At 38.7% G+C, this 24,083-nt stretch overlaps 1 protein-coding gene across 1 annotated transcript in view; it reads right to left on the bottom strand.

The window, feature by feature from the left end:
* The window catches only part of sema3bl (sema domain, immunoglobulin domain (Ig), short basic domain, secreted, (semaphorin) 3bl), a 97,386-nt gene that overhangs the window by 6,916 nt on the left and 66,387 nt on the right, over positions 1-24,083 (bottom strand). Inside the window, exons 8-15 of the mRNA XM_060932192.1 lie at positions 20,173-20,287; positions 19,965-20,034; positions 19,594-19,738; positions 17,388-17,619; positions 17,193-17,284; positions 17,067-17,108; positions 11,592-11,817; positions 1,850-1,983 (exon numbers count right to left, since the gene is read on the bottom strand). Coding sequence (XP_060788175.1) covers positions 1,850-1,983; positions 11,592-11,817; positions 17,067-17,108; positions 17,193-17,284; positions 17,388-17,619; positions 19,594-19,738; positions 19,965-20,034; positions 20,173-20,287 — 1,056 coding nt within the window. The remainder of the gene's footprint in view (positions 1-1,849; positions 1,984-11,591; positions 11,818-17,066; positions 17,109-17,192; positions 17,285-17,387; positions 17,620-19,593; positions 19,739-19,964; positions 20,035-20,172; positions 20,288-24,083) is intronic.

The raw sequence follows: 24,083 nt of genomic DNA on the forward strand, positions 1-24,083 counted from the left end.
TAAAAATTTTCAGGAGAACTCAAGAAACCAATTATTATTATTATTATTATTATTATTATTATTATTATAAAAATGTATGATTCTTATAAACTAATAAAGGCAATCTTTATTTCATAAAAATAATAAACTTCAAATAACTATAATATAACTGTACAAAATCATTTCTATAATTGTTCAAAGTTACACACAATTCGGTCTGATATCATAAAAAAAAACTGCAATAATATATAACAAGTATGAAAAATCTATATGTGATAAGAACTAAACTAAGGAATATTGATTAAAATGAATAAAAACTATATAATAGAAACTAAGCTAAAGAATATGGATTAAATTGATAAAAACTATATATAAATAAAAACTACAACTAAAAGAATATAAATTAAATTGAACACTTTAAAATGTTTTATATTATTATTATTATTTGAAACACTGCCAGATCTTTTACCAATAATTCACCCAAAGGAGCAGGCCAAAGGTCCCCCCCTTTCCGATATTCACACATATACACCTTCCTTAATATCCTGGCTGTGCCTAACAAAGTTGTCTTCTGTAAGAGAGCTACATCAATCTTCAATTCCAACTTATCCAGCCATTTTTCAAGGGCTTTCATTACTGAGTCTAAAGCCCCAGTCACTACTGGGACTACAACAACGTTCATTATTTCCCATAGTCAAGAGATTTCTTGGCACAGATCTTGATACCTTCCAAACTTTTCAAGTTCTTTTTCATGTATCCAGTGATCCCCAGGACAATGTAGCATTTATTTTCTAGTTTATTTACAAGCACTATGTCTGGTCGTCTAGCTTCTACCATGTTATCGCACTGGATATTCATTCATCCATCCATCCATCATCTGTAGCCGCTTATCCTGTCCTACAGGGTTGCAGGAGCCTATCCCAGCTGACTATGGGCAAGAGGCGGGGTACACCCTGGACAAGTCGCCAGGTCATCACAGGGCTGACACAGAGACACAGACAACCATTCACACTCACACGGTCAATTTAGAGTTACCAATTAGCCTAACCTGCATGTCTTTGGGGGAAACCGGAGCACCCGGAGGAAACCCACGCGGACACGGGGCTCGAACACACAGAAAGGCCCTTGTCAGCCGCTGGGCTCGAACCCAAGACCTTCTTGCTGTGAGGCGACAGTGCTAACCACTACACCATCGTGCCGCCCCTGGATATTCATATCCCACAGTATCTTTGTACATTGATTCTTCATACAACCTTTTGGCGCACGTTCATACCATACATGGGAACACTCAAGGATGTATTTATTATTTTTATTATTATTATTATGCTATTAGTTTTCCTTTTTTTGTGTTTATCTCGACACACAAGACCTTATTAACATCATTAAGGTACGGTAAAATTAATTTGTACTGCACACTGAATGAAAAAATTGCAAAGTAGAAATTTCATGAAATTATTTATCATTAACCATTAAATGAGCAAAATTCTATTTTTTACAAATTTATCATGAAATTATTAAATATTCAATAAACTGATATTGAATAACTATAATAAAACAGTAACCTTCCATCATCACCTTACAAAAGACAAAAATTTTTGCCCTGAAGCAAGCCCAAAAACTTCTGACAAATTTGCCCGAACCAAACAAACGTCTAAGAAAACAGAGCAGTGTTTTTAAAATGTGATGTACAGAGCGCTAGGTGAAGCAGACCATTCTACCTCTATCCATCTTGCAGTGACAGGATCGCTACTGTGATGAATGATATGGTCTGGGAGCATTGGAGAGTTTTCCCTTATGTCTGGGATCTTGAATGTAAACAATAAACGGAAAGAATGCATGTAAAAGGTTTATGTAAAATGTTCAGTCTCACCTCCTCCAGATGTTCATCCCGGTGGATGTGCCAGGTGACGGTGGCTTGTGGAGATCGAGGGACACACTCCAGAAAGGTGCTGTTGTTCTCTGTGCCATACACAACCCGCACTTCAACCGTGTCCACATCTTCCACTGGAGACAAAACACACTCGTGTGAGGACACACCCACACACAGATGCTTATCTGAACTGTTATAGTAAAGAGGACAATGTTTTGTTTTGCTTCAATGAGCATAATGAAGGCAGATGTCACCTAGTGATGTGTGTGTGTGTGTGTTTAGTGATGGACCTGTCAGTCTACTGAAAAGTTCAAATCGGTTAATTTAGCAGGTGAAGCTTAGGTTTCCAAGTGTGTGTGTGTGTCAGGTGTGCAAGCACCTTTTTTTCCCCTTCTTTTGTTACATTTTTTCCTCATTCTCTCTAAAGTGATGAGAGATGGTCTAAGAGTACTTCTGAGTTGAAAAGTTCATGAAGTTCACCAAAATTCAATGTTTTTCTCGAACTTCACCAATCTGTCAAGCTTCTGTCAACAATGCAACAATGCCATGTTGTTGATAGCATCGTGTGTGTGTAGTGTGTGAGCACTTGTTAAGACTGTTTTATACACTGTATAAGCACTGTTATCTAGTTAATATCGTGAAAATGCTTTATTTTGAAGCTATTTATATTATTGTCAAAAGGTCAAAGTCCCTCCTGTGCCAGGACGTGGTATTCCCAGGCAGTCCTAGTACTAACCAGGCCCTTGAGGTGCATTAGGTGGCACCGATCTCCGTTTCTGTAGCCCTTGACCTCTCGCCTATTACATAGCTAGGGTTATAGTGGGACGCTGGTCCTCTGGTAACCGCACGAGTTTGACTCCTTACTCACATCTGTATTGCAGCATACCGCACCAGATGGTCTTTGGTATGACCCAACTGCGAATAGAGCTCATGATGTGCTGGTCGAGAGGTGGACACGCTAACCAGTAGGCCAGCTTGCGGTGTTGTTATTGTAGTAAAGTATAATTCTTTCTTAATAAACCTCTGAGGTGGGTTTTCAGCTTTGGCACACTATCAATGTAGAACAAATCTGACAGCATATCTACAATAAAACAGCATCATATGAATACCCTTGATTGAAATAAGTACAAATAATAGCATCACATTCTTATTTATGGTGTTGAGCTCACTGTATTTTATGGGTCATATTTCCTCTGACTGTAAACATTCCCCAGCTCCCTGTTTTCTATGGTCTCTCAGACTGACATGTGGTGTAGCCAATCAGCAACAAGCACATGATGTTTACTCAGGATCTATCCTTTTACTTTGTGTTCGTGTTGTTATATTGCTTAAATTATGATGTTAAGTTATTGTTAAATTACTGTTGTTATTATTATTATTATGTTTACATTTTATGTTATCATTTTGGTTTGAGCCGAGTTTCTGAATTTGCTGTTTTGTTTTTGCGTTTTCTGATTTGCGGAGGTTTGTACTGGTTCAGACCCATGGATACAGTGTCTTGAAAAAGTATTCATTCCCCTTGGTGTTTGTCCTGTTTTGCAGAGGTGGATAAAGTACCCAACTTCATTACTTAAGTCAAAGTACAGACCCCACTGGTCAAATGTTACTCAGATACAAGTGAAAGTTGTCCAGTCAATTTTTTACTTAAGTTAAAGTACTGAAGTACTTGCTTTTAAAAATACTTAAGTATTAAAAGTAAAAGATCCCTGTTCTTGGCTGCAGGACTGGAACCCAATGTGTTCTTCTGCTGTTGCATGCTAAGATGCTTTTCTGCTCACCATGGTTATAAAGAGTGATTATATGAGTTACCAATCTTCGATTCTCCAGTTTCAGCTCAAGGTTCGACGTGTCCCTCAACAGCTCCCTTCCTGTTTAAAGGAACGGAAGGAAAAACAAGATGGCGCAGGTGAATGCGTCGCAGGCGGCAAAGACAGAAACTGGTAAGCGCGGTTTGTTGGGTTCCGCGCTGGAAGTTCTGTTTCTACTTGCCAATATTCTACATACCAACTTTCTACGTTTATGTAAGAAAAACAACTCGCCGCCTCGACCCAGAGTGAGTAGCTTTAAAAGGTATGGACTGATTTCTGGCAAACGCCGTCACTATCTGAAGCTATTAAGTAACATACCAATACTACTCACCTGTGCATACCTGACACTGGTGCCTCTATTTAAAAGACAATGTTTTCCTACTCATGATTCAAGTGCGGACTTACGGCTTCCAATAAACCCTAGCCTACAGTCGTTTGGTTTTGGTAGTCATGTCATCTTCACCTGCATATTTAAAAATGGCCAGACACGAACTTGCAAGCTAGGTCACAAGAATGCCAAATACGCTCGGAACAATAAACGTGCTTGGATAAAGACTGTTTTAACTCACGCTTTGCTGCTCTTGTTGGCAGGCGATATCCAACTGAATCCGGGACCCAGCGACGCCCTATAGATAGTTTTCACTGACGTCATGGCATTCCGGGGAACGCCCCCCAGCCGCCATCTTGGAGGGCAAACAAAACGGACCATCGCCACTACCTGCTACGTTATCTCGGACGAATTTATGAAGTTATATAGTCAGTTTTCTAAAATAAAGATCAATGTCGGCAAAATTAAGCAAACAGAAGTATATGGATACATTAGACGACATCTCACGACAACGGTATGCAGCCAAACTGGCCTTGATTGGGGGAATTGACCCTACGAAGTGGACAAAGATGCATTTTCAAGTGACTATGCAGGGCTGCCAAAGCCTGAAACTGCCAAAGCCTGCTCCAAAGCCTGAAACTGACTTCATCAAACTTTAAAGGCTGTCTGATATATGCAACTTTATATATTCACAGCGCGCCTTTTGGCAGATGCCGCCTGAATCGCGCAGATCCGTTTTTTTTTAGGGGGGGTGTTGGGAGTGTCTGATTGTAATTTCAAAGTAAATTCTGTATTAAAATTACTAAATAAGCAAATCCGTTACAGTCCATGAAACAGGAAGTATAAGGATGAGAAAAAAACAGTTTAAATCGGGAAGTTGCGCACATTTGCTCAGTCCTGCACACCGCTCAGGCTGCGCAAATGTGCGCAACTTCCCGATTTAAACTGTTTGTTTCTTATCCTTATACTTCCTGTTTCATGGACTGTAACGGATTTGCTTATTTAGTAATTTTAATACAGAATTTACTTTGAAATTATAATCAGACACTCCAACACCCCCCCCAAAAAAAAAACCCGGATCTGCGCGATTCAGGCGGCATCCGCCAAAAGGCGCGCTGTTTGCATCCCAAACGCAAATTAAATCATACAGAATAGACCTAAAATGTTTTTCAAAAATGACCCTTGCGTGAGTGAAGTGACAAGTTTCAAACAGAAACGTGACAAACGAGCGATATTAAGTGTACATTACAATGTAAACGTACACTCAGCGGTTCCAGTTAGGCATTCTCCAGAGATTGTTCACATGATGTTTTGGTTTCCAAAAACAAACTTAAACACAATTGATTGTTTATTTAAACAACTTACCACTTATAAAATGATCAGAGCAGACTTTGCTGTGTTTGGAAGGCTAATAATCCTTGCGGTTGATTCTCGCAAGCCATAGATTTCTCCTTTGTATGCTGAGTTTCTTTGTTTGCTCGCCTTCGTGCTCCCATACAGTGGGAATTCCATAAAAGCTCCGCTTGACTTCATCATCTGACCTATTACGACAGCCGTGAATACAACAGGTGTGCACCATTGCTAGCTTTAAATAGTAGTAATGTAACTATAAATGTAAATAATATATAAATGAATGTAACTCGCGCGCTACAATGTGTGCTCAGTGACCCGTACGGTAAGCTGGCCCTCCAAGATGGCCGCCACCAGGGAATCCCCGACTCTGTGACGTCATGTGAAAACTATCTATACTCGAGCCTCAGCTGCGGACCCACATCCCCCAAGCTGCATGCCGTGGGGGAGCACTCCATGAGCGAGAATTTGATCGCGGGCAGAGTTGCCGAATGTTCTATCGTGGTTCCCGACCTTGCGACGGGATCCTTGGGCCTCAAGGCAGACGCGAACTGTCTCGAACAGCAGGGTGTTGGGATGGTAGCCGGAGACGAATTGCGACCTGAGGACTCGGTCTGCTCGTTGCCAACAGAGACGTGTGGATGTAACCGCATGATCCATAAAGGCACTGGACCCAAATGGAAAATGCATAAAAACTGCATAAAGCATATACTTAATAAATTAATGATTAAACGAACAAATATCTTCCATACAGTAAATTATGCCAAAGTTATATGGGACCCTTCTGCCAAACCAAGGGGTATATTTGGGGGGCATCTCAACATTAGAAGCCTCCTCCCCAAATACGACGAAATTAAAACATTACTGTTGGATTCAAACTTGGACTTTTTATGTCTCACTGAAAGCTGGCTTCATAGCAAGATTTTAACTTCTATTATTGATGTGCCAGGATATAAATGTTTTAGAAAAGACAGGGAAGTTGGTAGAGGGGGTGGTGTGGTTGTTTATATTAGGGATTCCTTCAGATGTGCTGAAATTGAATTTGACCATGACGAGCTTGAATGCCTTGGATTAAATGTTTATCTATCCCCGGAGATGCATTTTCGCATCTTGGTTGTATATAACCCACCAATATATGATGGAACTTTTTATGAAAAATTAGAGAAAATACTTAAAGCCATTACTCATAAAACAGAGGTGATAATATTCGGGGATTTTAATATTAATTGGGCTGATAAGAAAGCCAGAGGTAAACTGAAAAGCACCATGTCTAAGCTCGACTTCAGTCAAGTAATTAAAGGGCCGACACGAATTACTAGATCGACTCAATCACAGATAGACTTAATATTTACAAATAGGACTGAGCGAATAATAAAAACTTTTAATCTTATAACGGGCTTGTCAGATCATAATATGATCTTGGCAGCTAGGAAGTTGACCAAAAAACGTTTTGCCAATTACAGTCTAAATATAGGATTACCAAACGCTGACAAACTTATAATATCCAAGCAAGATCTACCAATTTTGCAACGTCAATTAAGTGAAGCAACTTGGGACGATGTGATGCAGAACACAGACACGAACACATGTTGCAATGAATTTATGAATGACATCAATAAAATAATGTCTAAATTTCTCAAGCCGGCCAAAAAATCTAAAAGGAAAAATTCCCTTCCGTGGGTGGACTTATCAATTAGACAGCTCATGAAACAACGTGATCTTGCACTTAAAGTGTGTTTAAAGAGCCGGACAAACACTGCCCTCGCACAATATAAAGGACTCTGTAATAGAGTCACTAAAGAATTGTGCACAGCTAAAGCAACATATTATATCACACTTTTAATGGAGGCTAAGGGCAATAGTTCACTTATTTGGAAACAAATGAAAACCTTAATACAACCACAGAAAGCACAAAGTATCATACAGGAACTAAAAATAGGGAATGAAACTATAGCAGACAATGGAGAAATTGCGCAAGTACTAAACAACTATTTTGTTGGGTCAGTTGAGGATATAGCCAGAACTTTTGAGACAAGTGTCTGGTCTGGCCCAGCTATAGCTGCAAAGACAGGTCAACTGCTAGAACTCAAACAAATATCAAAAAGTCAAGTAGTAAAAATAATCACTAAGTTAAAAACTACCTATATCAAAGACCTTTTTAATTTAGATATAGTTTTAATAAAAACACACGTTAATGCACTAGCTGAGCCGCTAACCCATTTGGTAAACACCTCCATAACAAGTGGGATGTTTCCTGAAGCCTGGAAACAAGCAAAGGTTATTCCTATATTTAAATCTGGTGCGGCAGACCAAGTGACCAATTATCGGCCCATCAGCATCCTGCCTGCTCTATCTAAGATCCTGGAAAAGGCAGTTGCCATACAACTAATGGAACACCTAGAAGGCAATAAATATTTACATCCATTGCAATTTGGTTTTAGAGCAAAATTCTCCACAGAGAGTGCTAACTGCTTCCTCCTGGAGCAAATTAAATCATCTATAGATAAAGGTAACCTGGTGGGGGCTGTATTTTTAGATCTTAAAAAAGCATTTGACACGGTAAATCATAACATTTTAATATCTAAACTTGCTAATTATAATTTAACAGAAAAGACAGTGGCCTGGTTTAAATCATATCTCACAAACCGTGAACAATGTGTTGCTATCAGCAATGCAAAGTCTTCATTTCAAATAATCAAAACTGGCATTCCGCAGGGTTCGGTATTAGGACCGATACTTTTTAGTATGTTTATAAATGACCTCCCTGACTCCTGTCCAGAGGCAGGTTTTCAAATGTATGCAGATGATGCAGTTCTATATGTTCATGGGAAAACAGCTGCCACAGTATCTCATCTCATCTCATTATCTCTAGCCGCTTTATCCTTCTACAGGGTCGCAGGCAAGCTGGAGCCTATCCCAGCTGACTACGGGCAAAAGGCGGGGTACACCCTGGACAAGTCGCCAGGTCATCACAGGGCTGACACATAGACACAGACAACCATTCACACCTACGGTCAATTTAGAGTCACCAGTTAACCTAACCTGCATGTCTTTGGACTGTGGGGGAAACTGGAGCACCCGGAGGAAACCCACGCGGACAACATGCAAACTCCGCACAGAAAGGCCCTTGCCGGCCCCGGGGCTCGAACCCAGGACCTTCTTGCTGTGAGGTGACAGCGCTAACCACTACACCACCATGCCGCCCTGCTGCAGTATCACACAAATTAAATGAACAACTGGAGGCTGTAGCTCACTGGCTAAACAAGTCATGTCTAGCGCTAAATGTAAGTAAAACAGTGTCAATGTGCTTTTCCTCTGGAAGGCGCCCCACACCAACTACCTTAAATATCAATATCTATGACAAACCAATTAGTCAGGTTGCAGAGGTCAAATACTTAGGACTGATATTGGATGAACATCTCAAATTTGACAAACATATTAAGAAGATCAGTAAAACAGTTAGACTGAACTTATACACTTTTATACTAATTAGAGATTGTTTATCATTTGAAGCAGCCAACATATATTTTTATTCAATGATTCTCTCATACCTTGGCTATTGCATAACTGCATGGTCACAGGTAGGTCTTTCAGCAGTAAGACCTCTGGAGAGACTCTATAACTGCGCATTGAAAACCCTAGGTAAGAGGCCAATAAGAGCTCATCACTGTGATGTCCAGCGGGACCTGAAGATGCTAAGTTTTGATAATTATATTGCTTTGTCAAATATTAACTTGATCTATAAATGCCTGCATGGCCAAGCCCCTCAAGTGCTCTGTGACCTTATCCAACCAATGCAGGTTGTTGGGCGGTCCACCAGGGGTGCTGTAGCAGGGAACTGTAGGATACCCCACCGTAAAACATCCTTTGGTCAGTCTTCATTCCTAATTAAAGGACTACATTTATGGAATAGTTTGCCCCCTGAAATCAAGGCCATTCATTTGAACTACTTGGTTCAGGAGTCAGATGAAGGAGTTCCTAAAAAGTAACCAGGTATGTAGCCATGTGTGAATATGCATGTGTGTGTAGGTAGGTAATGTCTGACCATTTTTATTAATATTACTAATTCTATATTTAGTGGATGAATGGATATGTGGATGGACATTAACATATGGTTAGTTATGTATATGTATATTGGCTGTATTTTAGATTGAATGAATGGCCTGGATGAATGGATAGGCTGCTCTTTAAAATAAAAATAGTTTTTTATATATTATTTCAAAAGCCCTTCTAGGGATGGGCATTGGAAATTAGCCTATGGCTATAAATGCTATGATGCCTACTGTTAGGCTGTTGCACAGCCTGCATGATATGTATCTGTCCCTATCAAATAAACCATAGCTAACTAACTAACTAACTAACTAACTAACATTTCCTGTCAACGCATTGTTGTATTATTGCCACAACGCTTACAAAACCTAATGACGTTACCAAAGACAGAAATGTGAATTCACAAAATGAACGCATGCTGTGCCATCATGGTGGTTTAACCTTAAGCTAGCTAGTCAGTGAAGCTCCACCTGATGCTAGCTAACATTTTTCAAGCTCGAACATCATATTGGGTACCTAACGTTACTAGAAAAGAAAGATTTCTACATTCTGTTTATTTGGCAAGATTATGCTAAAACATATTTCTGAAAGGACTTCAGATAAGTTAACGTTATTCATGTTAGCGTAACTCCTTTTTTTACATGCTAACTTAGTGTTCAAGTTAACTAACTATGTGTTAACTTTAGCCGTGGACAAGATGATGACAATTTGGCGGGCAAATCCATAGAAAGTCATTTGACTAACCAGACTGCACAGCTATTGCAACATTACCACTAGCTCTAAAAGCACAGACAACTTCATTGCAAGCTTTCTCTTGGAATAAAATGTTTATATATCTCAATATGCTTCCGCAGGTTGAACAGCGAGTTTCTGTAGATTGTGATGTGGTTCATTTTTGGCAAACAAAGCAAACATTTAAAATGAAACAAATTTTTAATCCTTTCAGAAAACTGAAACATGGCTTCCAGGTAAAGCCATGAGTGTGTGCATTCCCCAGAAGAACCACCTCCTTCCATTCTGCCATCAACTGATTGTGTTAAATAATGCTATTGAGAAAAAAATAAACTTGATTTTATACAGTCTATGGATGTGACGTGACCCTAGCGATTACTGATAGGCTGTCAGTGTCACCTGCAAAAAAAACAATCACGTTTTAGAAAAGAAAAGAGAAAACATCCACTTTCAAAGCCACTTCATAGTAACAAGTAACGAGGACCTTGACAGAAATGTAGTGGAGTGAAAAGTACGATATTTGCCTTTCAAGTGTAGTGAAGTTAAAGTCATAAGTTTCCAAAAAAAATAATGCTCAAGTAAAGTACAGATACTCAAGAAGTGTACTTAAGTACAGTACTCAAGTAAATGTACTTCGTTACTCTTCACCCCTGCTGTTTTGTTGCTTTACAAGCTGGAATTAAAATGGATTTTTGGAGAGTTAGCACCATTTGCCTACCACTTTAAAGGTGAAAATTGTTGTTTTAGCGTTGCACAAACAATAATTAAGATGAAAAGACAGAAATCTGGAGTGTGCGTAGGTATTCACCCACCAAAGTCAATACTTTGTAGAGCCACCTTTTGCTGCAATTACAGCTGCAAGTCTCTTGGGGTTTGTCTCTATTAGCTTAGCACATCTAGCCACTGGGATTTTTTCCCATTCCTCAAGGCAAAACTGCTTCAATTCCTTCAAGTTAGATGGGTTGCGTTGGTCTACAGCAATCTTCAAGTAATGCCACAGATTCAGTTGGATTGAGGTCTGGGGATGAATACTTTAGCAAGACACCATAATTTAGCAGAGGCAATCCATGTACTGGCATGTTTTTGGACAGATGGAAGAAACTGAAAAACCCAGAGGAAACCTGTGTGAACACTGGGAGAAAATATAAGAAATCTGTCCAGAAAGTAAACCCAGCTCAGGAACCTTGGACCTCTGATGAGGCACCGCTACTCAGTGATCAATGCACCACCAAGCCACCTCTTTTTCAGTTTTGTTGCTTTGTTTTAAGTTACTGTTTTAGGTTTGTTAATCTGTTTTGCATTTACGGCCCACCATATCATATGGTCACAAATATCATGATTTTTTGATAGTGAAAATAATGAATCGCTAAGTGCTGGGACCCCAATAACATTTAGACGTGTCATAGACACAATTTTGTGACAATAATTGAGCACATACTGTATTCCTCTCTCTCTCTCTCTCTCTCTCTCTTACCGCTCTGGTTCTGGTCTCTGCATTGCAGTGCTAGGTTTGCATGTCTGATGTCTTGTCTGCGGTAGCGGCGTTTAGCACTGGGAACGTAGTGTGTGCAGGTGTGCCCATCCCAGGCGCAGTAGGGGTCTCGTGCCAGGCAGCACTCAGCACATGCTTTACCGTACAAGCTGCAGCGATGCAGAGAAACCTGTGCGACACCAGCACTTGAGCCCACAAACAGTGATTGCTAAAGGAGTTGGAGGGAAAAACAAAACAAAATTTAAGGCTCATATGCAGCATATACATAATTTTTATTTCTTTTTTTGTCTATCTGTCAACAGTGTCACATATTTTGAAGTGAAACAACTTGATAGCTGAGGTGATGAATGTGGGAATGAAACATTACCCTACATGCATGTGCATGGTGACAACATAAATATAAAAAAAAAAAAGATGTTTGGAGGTGACCAAATGGCATTGCTCAAGAGTTAATGGATGATTACGATGAATTGTGTGCAATATGATCAAGGACATGAACTTAAAAGCTCAATAAATGTTGCCAATAAATCATCAAATATTCATTCAAACGTGAAAATGTTGGCAACTATTGAGGCAGCACTCAAAGATAAAAATGAATGTTATTGATCTTCATCAGAGAAATTCACATTATAGTAGCTCCAAGTAGAAGAAAAGTAAGAGAGTGATAAATAAAAGTTAGCAACATGATATATACAGTGGTGCTTGAAAGTTTGTGAACCCTTTAGAATTTTCTATATTTCTGCATAAATATGATCTAAAACATCATCAGATTTTCACACAAGTCCTAAAAGTAGATAAAGAGAACCCAGTTAAACAAATGAGACAAAAATATTATACTTGGTCATTTATTTATTGAGGAAAATGATCCAATATTACATATCTGTGAGTGGCAAAAGTATGTGAACCTTTGCTTTCAGTATCTGGTGTGACCCCCTTGTGCAGCAATAACTGCAACTAAACGTTTCCAGTAACTGTTGATCAGTCCTGCACACCAGCTTGGAGGAATTTTAGCCCATTCCTCCGGACAGAACAGCTTCAACTCTGGGATGTTGGTGGGTTTCCTCACATGAACTGCTCGCTTCAGGTCCTTCCACAACATTTCGATTGAATTAAGGTCAGGACTTTGACTTGGCCATTCCAAAACATTAACTTTATTCTTCTTTAACCATTCTTTGGTAGAACGACTTGTGTGCTTAGGGTCATTGTCTTGCTGCATGACCCACCTTCTCTTGAGATTCAGTTCATGGACAGATGTCCTGACATTTTCCTTTAGAATTCACTGGTATAATTCAGAATTCATTGTTCCATCAATGATGGCAAGCCGTCCTGGCCCAGATGCAGCAAAACAGGCCCAAACCATGATACTACCACCACCATGTTTCACAGATGGGATAAGGTTCTTATGCTGGAATGCAGTGTTTTCCTTTCTCCAAACATAATGTTTCTCATTTAAACCAAAATGTTCTATTTTGGGGCGGCACGGTGGTGTAGTGGTTAGCGCTGTCGCCTCACAGCAAGAAGGTCCTGGGTTCGAGCCCCGGGGCCGGCGAGGGCCTTCCTGTGTGGAGTTTGCATGTTCTCCCCGTGTCCGTGTGGGTTTCCTCCGGGTGCTCCGGTTTCCCCCAAAGACATGCAGGTTAGGTTAACTGGTGACTCTAAATTGACCGTAGGTGTGAATGGTTGTCTATGTGTCAGCCCTGTGATGACCTGGCGACTTGTCCAGGGTGTACCCTGCCTTTCGCCCATAGTCAGCTGGGATAGGCTCCAGCTTGCCTGCGACCCTGTAGAAGGATAAAGCGGCTAGAGATAATGAGATGAGATGTTCTATTTTGGTCTCATCCATCCACAAAACATTTTTCCAATAGCCTTCTGGCTTGTCCACATGATCTTTAGCAAACTGCAGACGAGCAGCAATGTTCTTTTTGGAGAGCAGTGGCTTTCTCCTTGCAACCCTGCCATGCACACCATTGTTGTTCAGTGTTCTCCTGATGGTGGACTCATGAACATTAACCAATGTGAGAGAGGTCTTCAGTTGCTTAGAAGTTACCCTGGGGTCCTTTGTGACCTCGCTGAATATTACACGCCTTGCTCTTGGAGTGATCTTTGCTGGGCAACCACTCCTGGGGAGGGTAACAATGGTCCTGAATTTCCTCCATTTGGACACAATCTGTCTGACTGTGGATTGGTGGAGTCCAAACTCTTTAGAGATGGTTTTGTAACCTTTTCCACCCTGATGAGCATCAACAACACCTTTTTCTGAGATCCTCAGAAATCTCCTTTGTTCATGCCATGATACACTTCCACAAACATGTGTTGTGAAGATCAGACTTTGATAGATCCCTGTTCTTTAAATAAAACAGGGTGCCCACTCACACCTGATTGTCATCCCATTGATTGAAAACACCTGACTCTAATTTCACCTTCAAATTAACTGCTAATCCTAGAGGTTCACATACTTTTGCCACTCACAGATATGTAATATTGGATCATTTTCCTCAATAAATAAATGACCAAGTATAATATTTTTGTCTCATTTGTTTAACTGGGTTCTCTTTATCTACTTTTAGGACTTGTGTGAAAATCTGATTATGTTTTAGGTCATATTTATGCAGAAATATAGAAAATTCTAAAGAGTTCACAAACTTTCAAGCACCACTGTAAACTACTGTATATTTAAAATATATATACTAAAATATTGCACAGGAAAACTGAATGACTGGTAAATTGGGGGGAAGGCTATAATTATCGGAATGATAATCTCATCTTCTCTAGCTGCTTTATCCTGTTCTACAGGGTCGCAGGCAAGCTGGAGCCTATCCCAGCTGACTACGGGCAAAAGGCGGGGTACACCCTGGACAAGTCGCCAGGTCATCAAAGGGCTGACACATAGACACAGACAACCATTCACACTCACATTCACACCTACGGTCAATTTAGAGTTACCAGTTAACCTAACCTGCATGTCTTTGGACTGTGGGGGAAACCGGAGCACCCGGAGGAAACCCACGCGGACACGGGGAGAACATGCAAACTCCACACAGAAAGGCCCTCACCGGCCATGGGGCTCGAACCCAGACCTTCTTGTTGTGAGGCGACAGCGCTAACCACTACACCACCGTGCACAGAGTGTGTTGTGTGAGCTCTTGGGACCTAGTCATTATGATGCTGATTTAAGCGCAATCAACACACGCATATAAGGACTCTGTTTTCACAGAGGCTTTGCAAAGTATCATCATTATCACTGTCACGTTTGTTTCTAGCCATGTTTATGACTCTGGTTAAATACTCTGTTTTCTGTTTTGCTTTTGTGTGTGTGTTTTGTTATTCTGACCTTGCCTCATGTTTTGTTTTTGTAAATATCACACCTGCTAATAAACACTCTTCCTGCACTTAGATCCGTCTAGCGCAGACCTGGGCATTTTACGGCCCGCGGGCCACATCCGGCCCTTTGGTTCATTCTGACCGCCCCACGTAAGGTTAATTAGAAATTACAAAATAAACGTATTTTCTAATTTTACCTCATGCATGGACTGAATGTGCATTGCTTTTATTTTGAAGTTGTGTTCAACAAAAACGCAATGCGCGCGACATGAACATGACATGAAATCCCACGAAACCTAATCCCGTGATAACTACTTCCGTAATTTGTCCAGACCAACCACAAACTTGTACGTCATCCTTCAAACAGTCCAGCCAATCACATAGTGTGACGTCACCAGCAGGCGCCGGAGCCCGAGCCGATCTCCGGCGAAAAACACCAAATGAGGTGATTAGACTACAAATGTCTCATCTCATCTCATCATCTGTAGCCGCTTTATCCTGTTCTACAGGGTCGCAGGCAAGCTGGAGCCTATCCCAACTGACTACGGGCAAAAGGCGGGGTACACCCTGGACAAGTTGCCAGGTCATCACAGGGCTGACACATAGACACAGACAACCATTCACACTCACATTCACGGTCAATTTAGAGTCACCAGTTAACCTAACCTGCATGTCTTTGGACTGTGGGGGAAATCGGAGCACCCGGAGGAAACCCACGCGGACACGGGGAGAACATGCAAACTCTGCACAGAAAGGCCCTCGCTGGCCACGGGGCTCGAGCCCGGACCTTCTTGCTGTGAGGCGACAGCGCTAACCACTACACCACCGTGCCACCCGACTACAAATGTTGGCATCATTATTATAATATGATGTATTTTGCTTGATATTTGGAGTAGAAAGACAATATTGTGATGTCTTTATTGTGTTTTGGGGTGAATGTGACTGAAAAAAAAATGGTACAAACGTTCACATTTTGTTAACCATTGTTTTGGGAAATGTGATTGAATAAATGACATTTTTTGTAAGGCAACCTCGTTTTTTCCATACTCTTACCAGTCTTAGCAGCTTGTAAAAACAATGTTATTTACTGCTTTATATAAAGAAATACAATTAATATTATGCAGAATTTAGTTCAGCCTTTTGGTCTGGCCCTCCACAAAATTTTCTGTTTCTCACGTGGCCCCATGGAAAAATAATTGCCCACCCCTGGTCTAGCATCACATCCCTGACAGAATACTTAGCAAAATCTCTGTGAAAACAGCGTCCTTATATGCGCGTGCTGATTGCGTTCAAATCAGCATCAGGTGCTTCCCATAACGACTGGGTCCCAAATGTGTGCACAACGTGCTCTGAAGGATCCCTGAATGTAAATGCACTTTTTAAGTCTCGGGGAAGGTTAGGCTCTGCCGAGCCGCTGTGTTAATGAGGCTTCCATGAGCATCGAGGACATGGATTCGAGACAAACACATCTCAAGAGGCTTGGCGAAAGTTCCCTGAGCTTTGGGAAGTATTCCCAAACTCATCTGCGAGTATTCGCTGCTTAGTTTGCCGATGAAAACATCGCCACCAAATTTCAATGCATGCATTTAAATTTTTCATGACGTGTTTGGCCACTCACGAGGCGGAGACACGTTCACCGTGTATCACACGTTTGGTGGTGATGCTACCAATTTTTCATCGCCAAGTGTTCACACACCCATCACAAGCTGTAGTGTGATCAGGGCTTTTGTAATCAATGCTGAAAATGATTGTTCTTCAAAATTAATAGTACAGGCTCAGGGTGAGTATCTTTCATGTGTCCCTGATAAATATCAACACACACCCCTATAGCAGCTGCTCAACACATCTGACTTAACACATTTACTGTAAATTGGGGCAAAACAGAGCACAGCAGGTCATGTTGCTCAGTTTCCATTTGTTTTCCAAAAAATTTTATTCTTTTTTCAAAAATTAGCGACAGTCTGATTGAGGTTAGAAGAGACAAAATACAAAATCTCTTGCTTTCTGTGAGCATAATGACCTGAATCCACTTGAAAATCATTTTCTGAAAAAAATAAAATAAAATGTGCCTGCCAGTCCTTTCATTCGAATATCAGTAAAGTATCTGGAAGGACTGATGGAGTACAAAATGCTCACCCGCTTCACTGAAATCTCCATGGAGGTGATGGGAGTGGGCACCTGAAAAAGAGATATAACATAGAATGAGACAAGAAAAAAAAAATCTTGGATAAAAACAATGAATGTGACAGCACATAAACTCACCTTAAAGACCTGCAGCTCCTCCAGTGTGAGCTCCTCAGTGGTGATTGAGTTGCCATTACGCAGTGCAATGACCTTCAGGACAGTGCCAACATCTGCATGGGTCAAAGGTCAATAATAAGGATTTAATCATACCAACACTCACAGGAATAGCAAGTGAAAGTATATACTACATAACCAGACAATCATGAATCTCACCTGTGCCAATGAACATGACGTCATAAGGGTCGTCCTCGGCCTGGGTGCGGTCCACGGTTATGTGTGTGAGTCTGTATGGTGTGGAGGTGCGTAAGAGCAGAGGCTGGCGGTGAGTTGGGTACACAACACGCCACATGAGAGGATGAGAGCGAGTAAACTGCAGCACAGCGTCTGGGAACTCCAGAGTGCTGCCAAACTTACGGCCGGGCTGAGCAGTGATCTTACTCGGGCACTGAGAGAGAAAGAAAGAGAAATTTTGCAAAACACTTCAAGGAAGTGAATACTAATGATCAGAATAGCTAATTAAAATCCACTTCTTACACACTTTATTAGGTACACTTATAAGATGCAATACTGTGCCAGTGCTGTACATTAAACCATTCAGACACAGTTCAAGAGCTAATAATTCACTTAACGTTCACATCAAACTTTAGAATGGAGGGGGAAAAAACGGTGATCTCAGTGACTTCGACTGTGGCATAGATGTTGGGTTATGGTTAAGCTCATCTAATTGAGTTGAGTTTTTGGTTTGAGTACAACCCCGATTCCAAAAAAGTTGGGACAAAGAACAAATTGTAAATAAAAACGGAATGCAATAATTTACAAATCTCAAAAACTGATATTGTATTCACAATAGAACATAGACAACATAGACGGCCCTTAGACGGCACTGCAGCACATACAGGCATGCTTCTGTATTGGAAATCACAAAATGGGCTCAGGAATATTTCCAGAGAACATTATCTGTGAACACAATTCACCATGCCATCCGCCGTTGCCAGCTAAAACTCTATAGTTCAAAGAAGAAGCCGTATCTAAACATGATCCAGAAGCACAGACGTCTTCTCTGCGCCAAGGCTCATTTAAAATGGACTGTGGCAAAGTGGAAAACTGTTCTGTGGTCAGACGAATCAAAATTTGAAGTTCTTTATGGAAATCAGGGACGCCGTGCCATTCGGACTACGACCCAAGTTGTTATCAGCGCTCAGTTCAGAAGCCTGCATCTCTGATGGTATGGGGTTGCATTAGTGCGTGTGGCATGGGCAGCTTACACATCTGGAAAGACACCATCAATGCTGAAAGGTACCGGTATATCCAGGTTCTAGAGCAACATATGCTCCCATCCAGACGACGTCTCTTTCAGGGAAGACCTTCCATTTTCCAACATGACAAAGCCAAACCACATACTGCATCAATTACAGCATCATGGCTGCATAGAAGAAGGGTCCGGGTACTGAACTGGCCAGCCTGCAGTCCAGATCTTTCACCCATAGAAAACATTTGGCGCATCATAAAATGGAAGATACGACAAAAAAGACCTAAGACAGTTGAGCAACTAGAATCCTACATTAGACAAGAATGTGTTAACATTCCTATCCCTAAACTTGAGCAACTTGTCTCCTCAGTCCCCAGACGTTTACAGACTGTTGTAAAGAGAAAAGGGGATGTCTCACAGTGGTAAACATGGCCTTGTCCCAACTTTTTTTGAGATGTGTTGTTGTCATGAAATTTAAAATCACCTAATTTTTCTCTTTAAATGATACATTTTCTCAGTTTAAACATTTGATATGTCATCTATGTTCTATTCTGAATAAAATATGGAATTTTGAAACTTCCACATCATTGCATTCCGTTTTCATTTACAATTTGTACTTTGTCCCAACTTTTTTGAAATTGGGGTTGTATTTCAAAAGCTGCTGATCTCCTGGGATTTTCATGCACAACAGTCTCTAGAGTTTATATAGAGTGGTGCAAAAAAAAAAACATCTAGTGAGCAGCGCTTCAGAGAGGTCAGACGAGAATGATCAGACTGGATTGAACTCAACCACTTTTTTTCTAAATAAGATGAGCAGAAATGCACAACATGTCAGACCTTGAGGCAGATTGGCTACAAAGGCAAACGACCACATCAAATTTCACTTCTGTCAGCCAAGAACAGGAATCTGAGGCTACATCTGGCAGAGGTTCACCAAACGGGTGGGTTTCCCAAAAGCATTGTAGCACAAAGATCATCGTTAAATGGTAGAACGAGCATCACAATGAACACTCTCTCTCCTAGTTAAGATGCTCTTAGTGTTAAGAGGCTTTTGGGAAACCCACCCCAGGACAGTCAAGCATTGGAAAAATGTTGCCTGGTCTTTTTTTTTTTTCCAATCTTCAACTGCTTGCATCAGACAACAGATATTTCAGATATTTCGGTTCTCACCACTCCAGGTCTGGGATATGGGACGCGTCCTTCATAAGGTCCCCACTGATAATTCGGTCCCTCTTTATGAGCAAAGGGCCCATTGAACACCTCACGAATATCAGCCATGTTATACACACACACAGCATAGCCCTGGAACACGTTGCTGCAGGACAACACACACATAAAGGAACATGTCATAAGGTGCTGTGAAGGCAAGAAATGAACTCTAATATGTAACGATCATGAAAAAATTACAAATCAGTCAGTTGTAGTCTTGAAATGGTTAATTAAAAGGATAAAGCCTTTCCATGTTAAAGTAATTATCATTAGTTTCTACTAAACTTGTTTCTATCAAAAGAGAAACTGTAGTAATCATATCCTGGAGGTACCTGATGGTGCTGAAGATGGCGTAAACTTCTGGAATTTTTTCATCCTTAGTCCTCAGAAGAAACACATCCTCTGTTCACACACAAGTGACACAAACACACACACATAAATACTTTATATATTCATATCCAGTATATATGAAGATTGATGCATATTTCAGTGTGTGTGTGTGTGTGTGTGTGTATGTGTGTGTAGGTTGTTGTTTCTCACCCAGCTGGTCAAAGTGTGTGTCAATGCCGTGAGGCCCAGGAACAGAGCACACCAATCGCGCTTTAATAAACGTACTCCATTTATTCACCAGTACTCTCTTCCCTCCAATGTCATTCTGGAACACAGACATATTTATTATTTATTACCTTTGTGTACAGGAGGTGTTTATGTGAAATTAGGCAGGTCATCTTAAACAAGACAATCAGGATCTTTTAGAATATAATGCAAAATTAATCTTCAGAAATTAGTTGAACTTATAATCCGGTAGGTTGCAAACTTTGGCAAAAGATTCGGGTTGAAATCTGCAAACTTGTGAATACGTACTACAACAGAAATGGTAAAAAGTTATGCTTACAGGATCCTGAAGGGTCTATTACCTTCTGTATCATCAGTGCACATACACAATAAACACAGCTCATACACAGTTACAGTATATTATATATACAGCAACACAACTATGCAAAATGGAAGACTGTAAAAGACAAACTTTTAGATGAACAGAAATGTCTTTCTTTTAAATTCTGACGAAACAGAAATGCACGTGTTGGGTACTATTTCGAATTAAAAATAAACTTATTGATTTTGTTATATTGTTATACTGACAACTTTACTGTAAAAACTACAGGCAAAAGCTATATTTACAGATGTGGATGTAACCCTAAATTAAGTTTTATCATTTGATTACCATGTAATTAACATCTCTAGAACTGCTTATTATCATCTGAGAAACATGGCTAAAATTAGCAATTTGCTAGCTGGGAAACTAACACATACTTTCAGAACCTTTAGATCAGACAGTTGTAACCTGCCGTAAAGTGCATTTGGTTTACTTGTGATTTCAGTGTGGTATTTTTCCCCTTAATTCTGGCTGAGACCAATAATTATTAGATTATTGTCAGTCATATTATTTATAAATTGCTAAACATCAACCTAGATAAGATTATCAAATTCATTCACACTTTATCAGTACATTATCAGTCATATTATTAGTAGAGTATTATCAGACAGATTAATAGCACATTATTATTGGTCACATTATGTGCACATTATTATCGGTCAGATTATTAGTAGATTATTATTGGTCAGATTATTAGCAAATTATTGTCTCAGAATATTAGTACATTATTATCATTCAGATTACTAGTAGATTATTATCAGTCAGATTATTATTAGTCAAATTATTAGTAAATTGGTCAAATTATTTGTACATTATTATTGGTCAGATTATCAGTACATTATTATCGGTCAGATTATTAGTACATTATTGTCAGTCAGATTATTAGTACATTATTGTTAGTCATATTATTTGTACATTATTGTTGGTCAGATTATTAGTACATTATTGTCGGTCAGATCATTAGTACATTATTGTCGGTCAGATTATTAGTACATTATTGTTAGTCATATTATTTGTACATTATTGTTGGTCAGATTATTAGTACATTATTGTCGGTCAGATTATTAGTACATTATTGTCGGTCAGATTATTAGTACATTATTGTCGGTCAGATTATTAGTACATTATTATCGGTCAGATTATTTGTACATTATCGGTCAGATTATTAGTACATTATTGTCGGTCAGATTATTAGTACATTATTGTTAGTCATATTATTTGTACATTATTGTCGGTCAGATTATTAGTACATTATTGTCGGTCAGATTATTAGTACATTATTGTCGGTCAGATTATTAGTACATTATTGTTGGTCAGATTATTAGTACATTATTATTCGTCAGATTATTAGTACATTATTGTCAGTCAGATTATTAGTACATTATTATTGGTCAGATTATCAGTACATTATTATCGGTCAAATTATTTGTACATTATTATCGGTCAGATTATTAGTACATTATTGTTGGTCAGATTATTAGTACATTATTATTGGCCAGATTATCAGTACATTATTATCAGTCAGATTATCTGTACATTATTATCTGTCAGATTATTAATACATTATTATTGGTCAGATTATCAGTACATTATTGTTGGTCAGGTTATTAGTACATTATTATTGGTCAGATTATTAGTACATTATTGTTGGTCAGATTATTTGTACATTATTGTCGGTCAGATTATTTGTACATTATTATCGGTCAGATTATTAGTACATTATTGTCTGTCAGATTATTAGTACATTATTATTGGTCAGATTATCAGTACATTATTATCAGTGAGATTATTTGTACATTATTATCGGTCAGATTATTAGTACATTATTATTGGTCAGATTATTAGTAAATTATTGTTGGTCATATTATTTGTACACTATTGTCAGTCAGATTATTAATACATTATTATTCGTCAGATTATTAGTACATTATTGTCAGTCAGATTATTAGTACATTATTGTTGGTCAGATTATTAGTACATTATTGTCGGTCAGATTATTAGTACATTGTTGGTCAGATTATTTGTACATTATTGTCGGTCAGATTATTAGTACATTATCGTCGGTCAGATTATTAGTACATTATTGTCGGTCAGATTATTAGTACATTATTATCAGTCATATTATTTGTACATTATCGGTCAGATTATTAGTACATTATTGTCGGTCAGATTATTAGTACATTATTGTTAGTCATATTATTTGTACATTATTGTTGGTCAGATTATTAGTACATTATTGTCGGTCAGATTATTAGTACATTATTGTCGGTCAGATTATTAGTATATTATTGTTGGTCAGATTATTAGTACATTATTATTCGTCAGATTATTTGTACATTATTGTTGGTCAGATTATTAGTACATTATTATTGGTCAGATTATCAGTACATTATTATCGGTCAAATTATTTGTACATTATTATCGGTCAGATTATTAGTACATTATTGTCGGTCAGATTATTAGTACATTATTATTGGTCAGATTATCAGTACATTATTATCAGTCAGATTATTTGTACATTATTATCTGTCAGATTATTAATACATTATTATTGGTCAGATTATCAGTACATTATTATCAGTCAGATTATTTGTACATTATTATCTGTCAGATTATTAGTACATTATTGTTGGTCAGATTATTTGTACATTATTGTTGGTCAGATTATTAGTACATTATTATTGGTCAGATTATTAGTACATTATTGTTGGTCAGATTATTTGTACATTATTGTCGGTCAGATTATTAGTACATTATTGTTGGTCAGATTATTTGTACATTATTGTCGGTCAGATTATTAGTACATTATTATTGGTCAGATTATCAGTACATTATTATCAGTCAGATTATTTGTACATTATTATCTGTCAGATTATTAATACATTATTATTGGTCAGATTATCAGTACATTATTATCAGTCAGATTATTTGTACATTATTATCTGTCAGATTATTAGTACATTATTGTTGGTCAGATTATTTGTACATTATTGTCGGTCAGATTATTAGTACATTATTATTGGTCAGATTATTAGTACATTATTGTTGGTCAGATTATTTGTACATTATTGTCGGTCAGATTATTTGTACATTATTATCAGTCAGATTATTAATACATTATTGTCTGTCAGATTATTAGTACATTATTATTGGTCAGATTATCAGTACATTATTATCGGTGAGATTATTTGTACATTATTATCGGTCAGATTATTAGTACATTATTGTGGGTCAGATTATTAGTACATTATTATTGGTCAGATTATTAGTAAATTATTGTTGGTCATATTACTTGTACATTATTGTCAGTCAGATTATTAGTACATTATTATTCGTCAGATTATTTGTACATTATTATCAGTCAGATTATTAGTACATTATTGTCGGTCAGATTATTAGTACATTATTGTCGGTCAGATTATTAGTACATTGTTGGTCAGATTATTTGTACATTATTGTCAGTCAGATTATTAGTACATTGTTGGTCAGATTATTTGTACATTATTGTCGGTCA

Source organism: Neoarius graeffei, chromosome 10 (genome assembly GCF_027579695.1).
Source record: "Neoarius graeffei isolate fNeoGra1 chromosome 10, fNeoGra1.pri, whole genome shotgun sequence".
Taxonomy (NCBI): domain Eukaryota; kingdom Metazoa; phylum Chordata; class Actinopteri; order Siluriformes; family Ariidae; genus Neoarius; species Neoarius graeffei.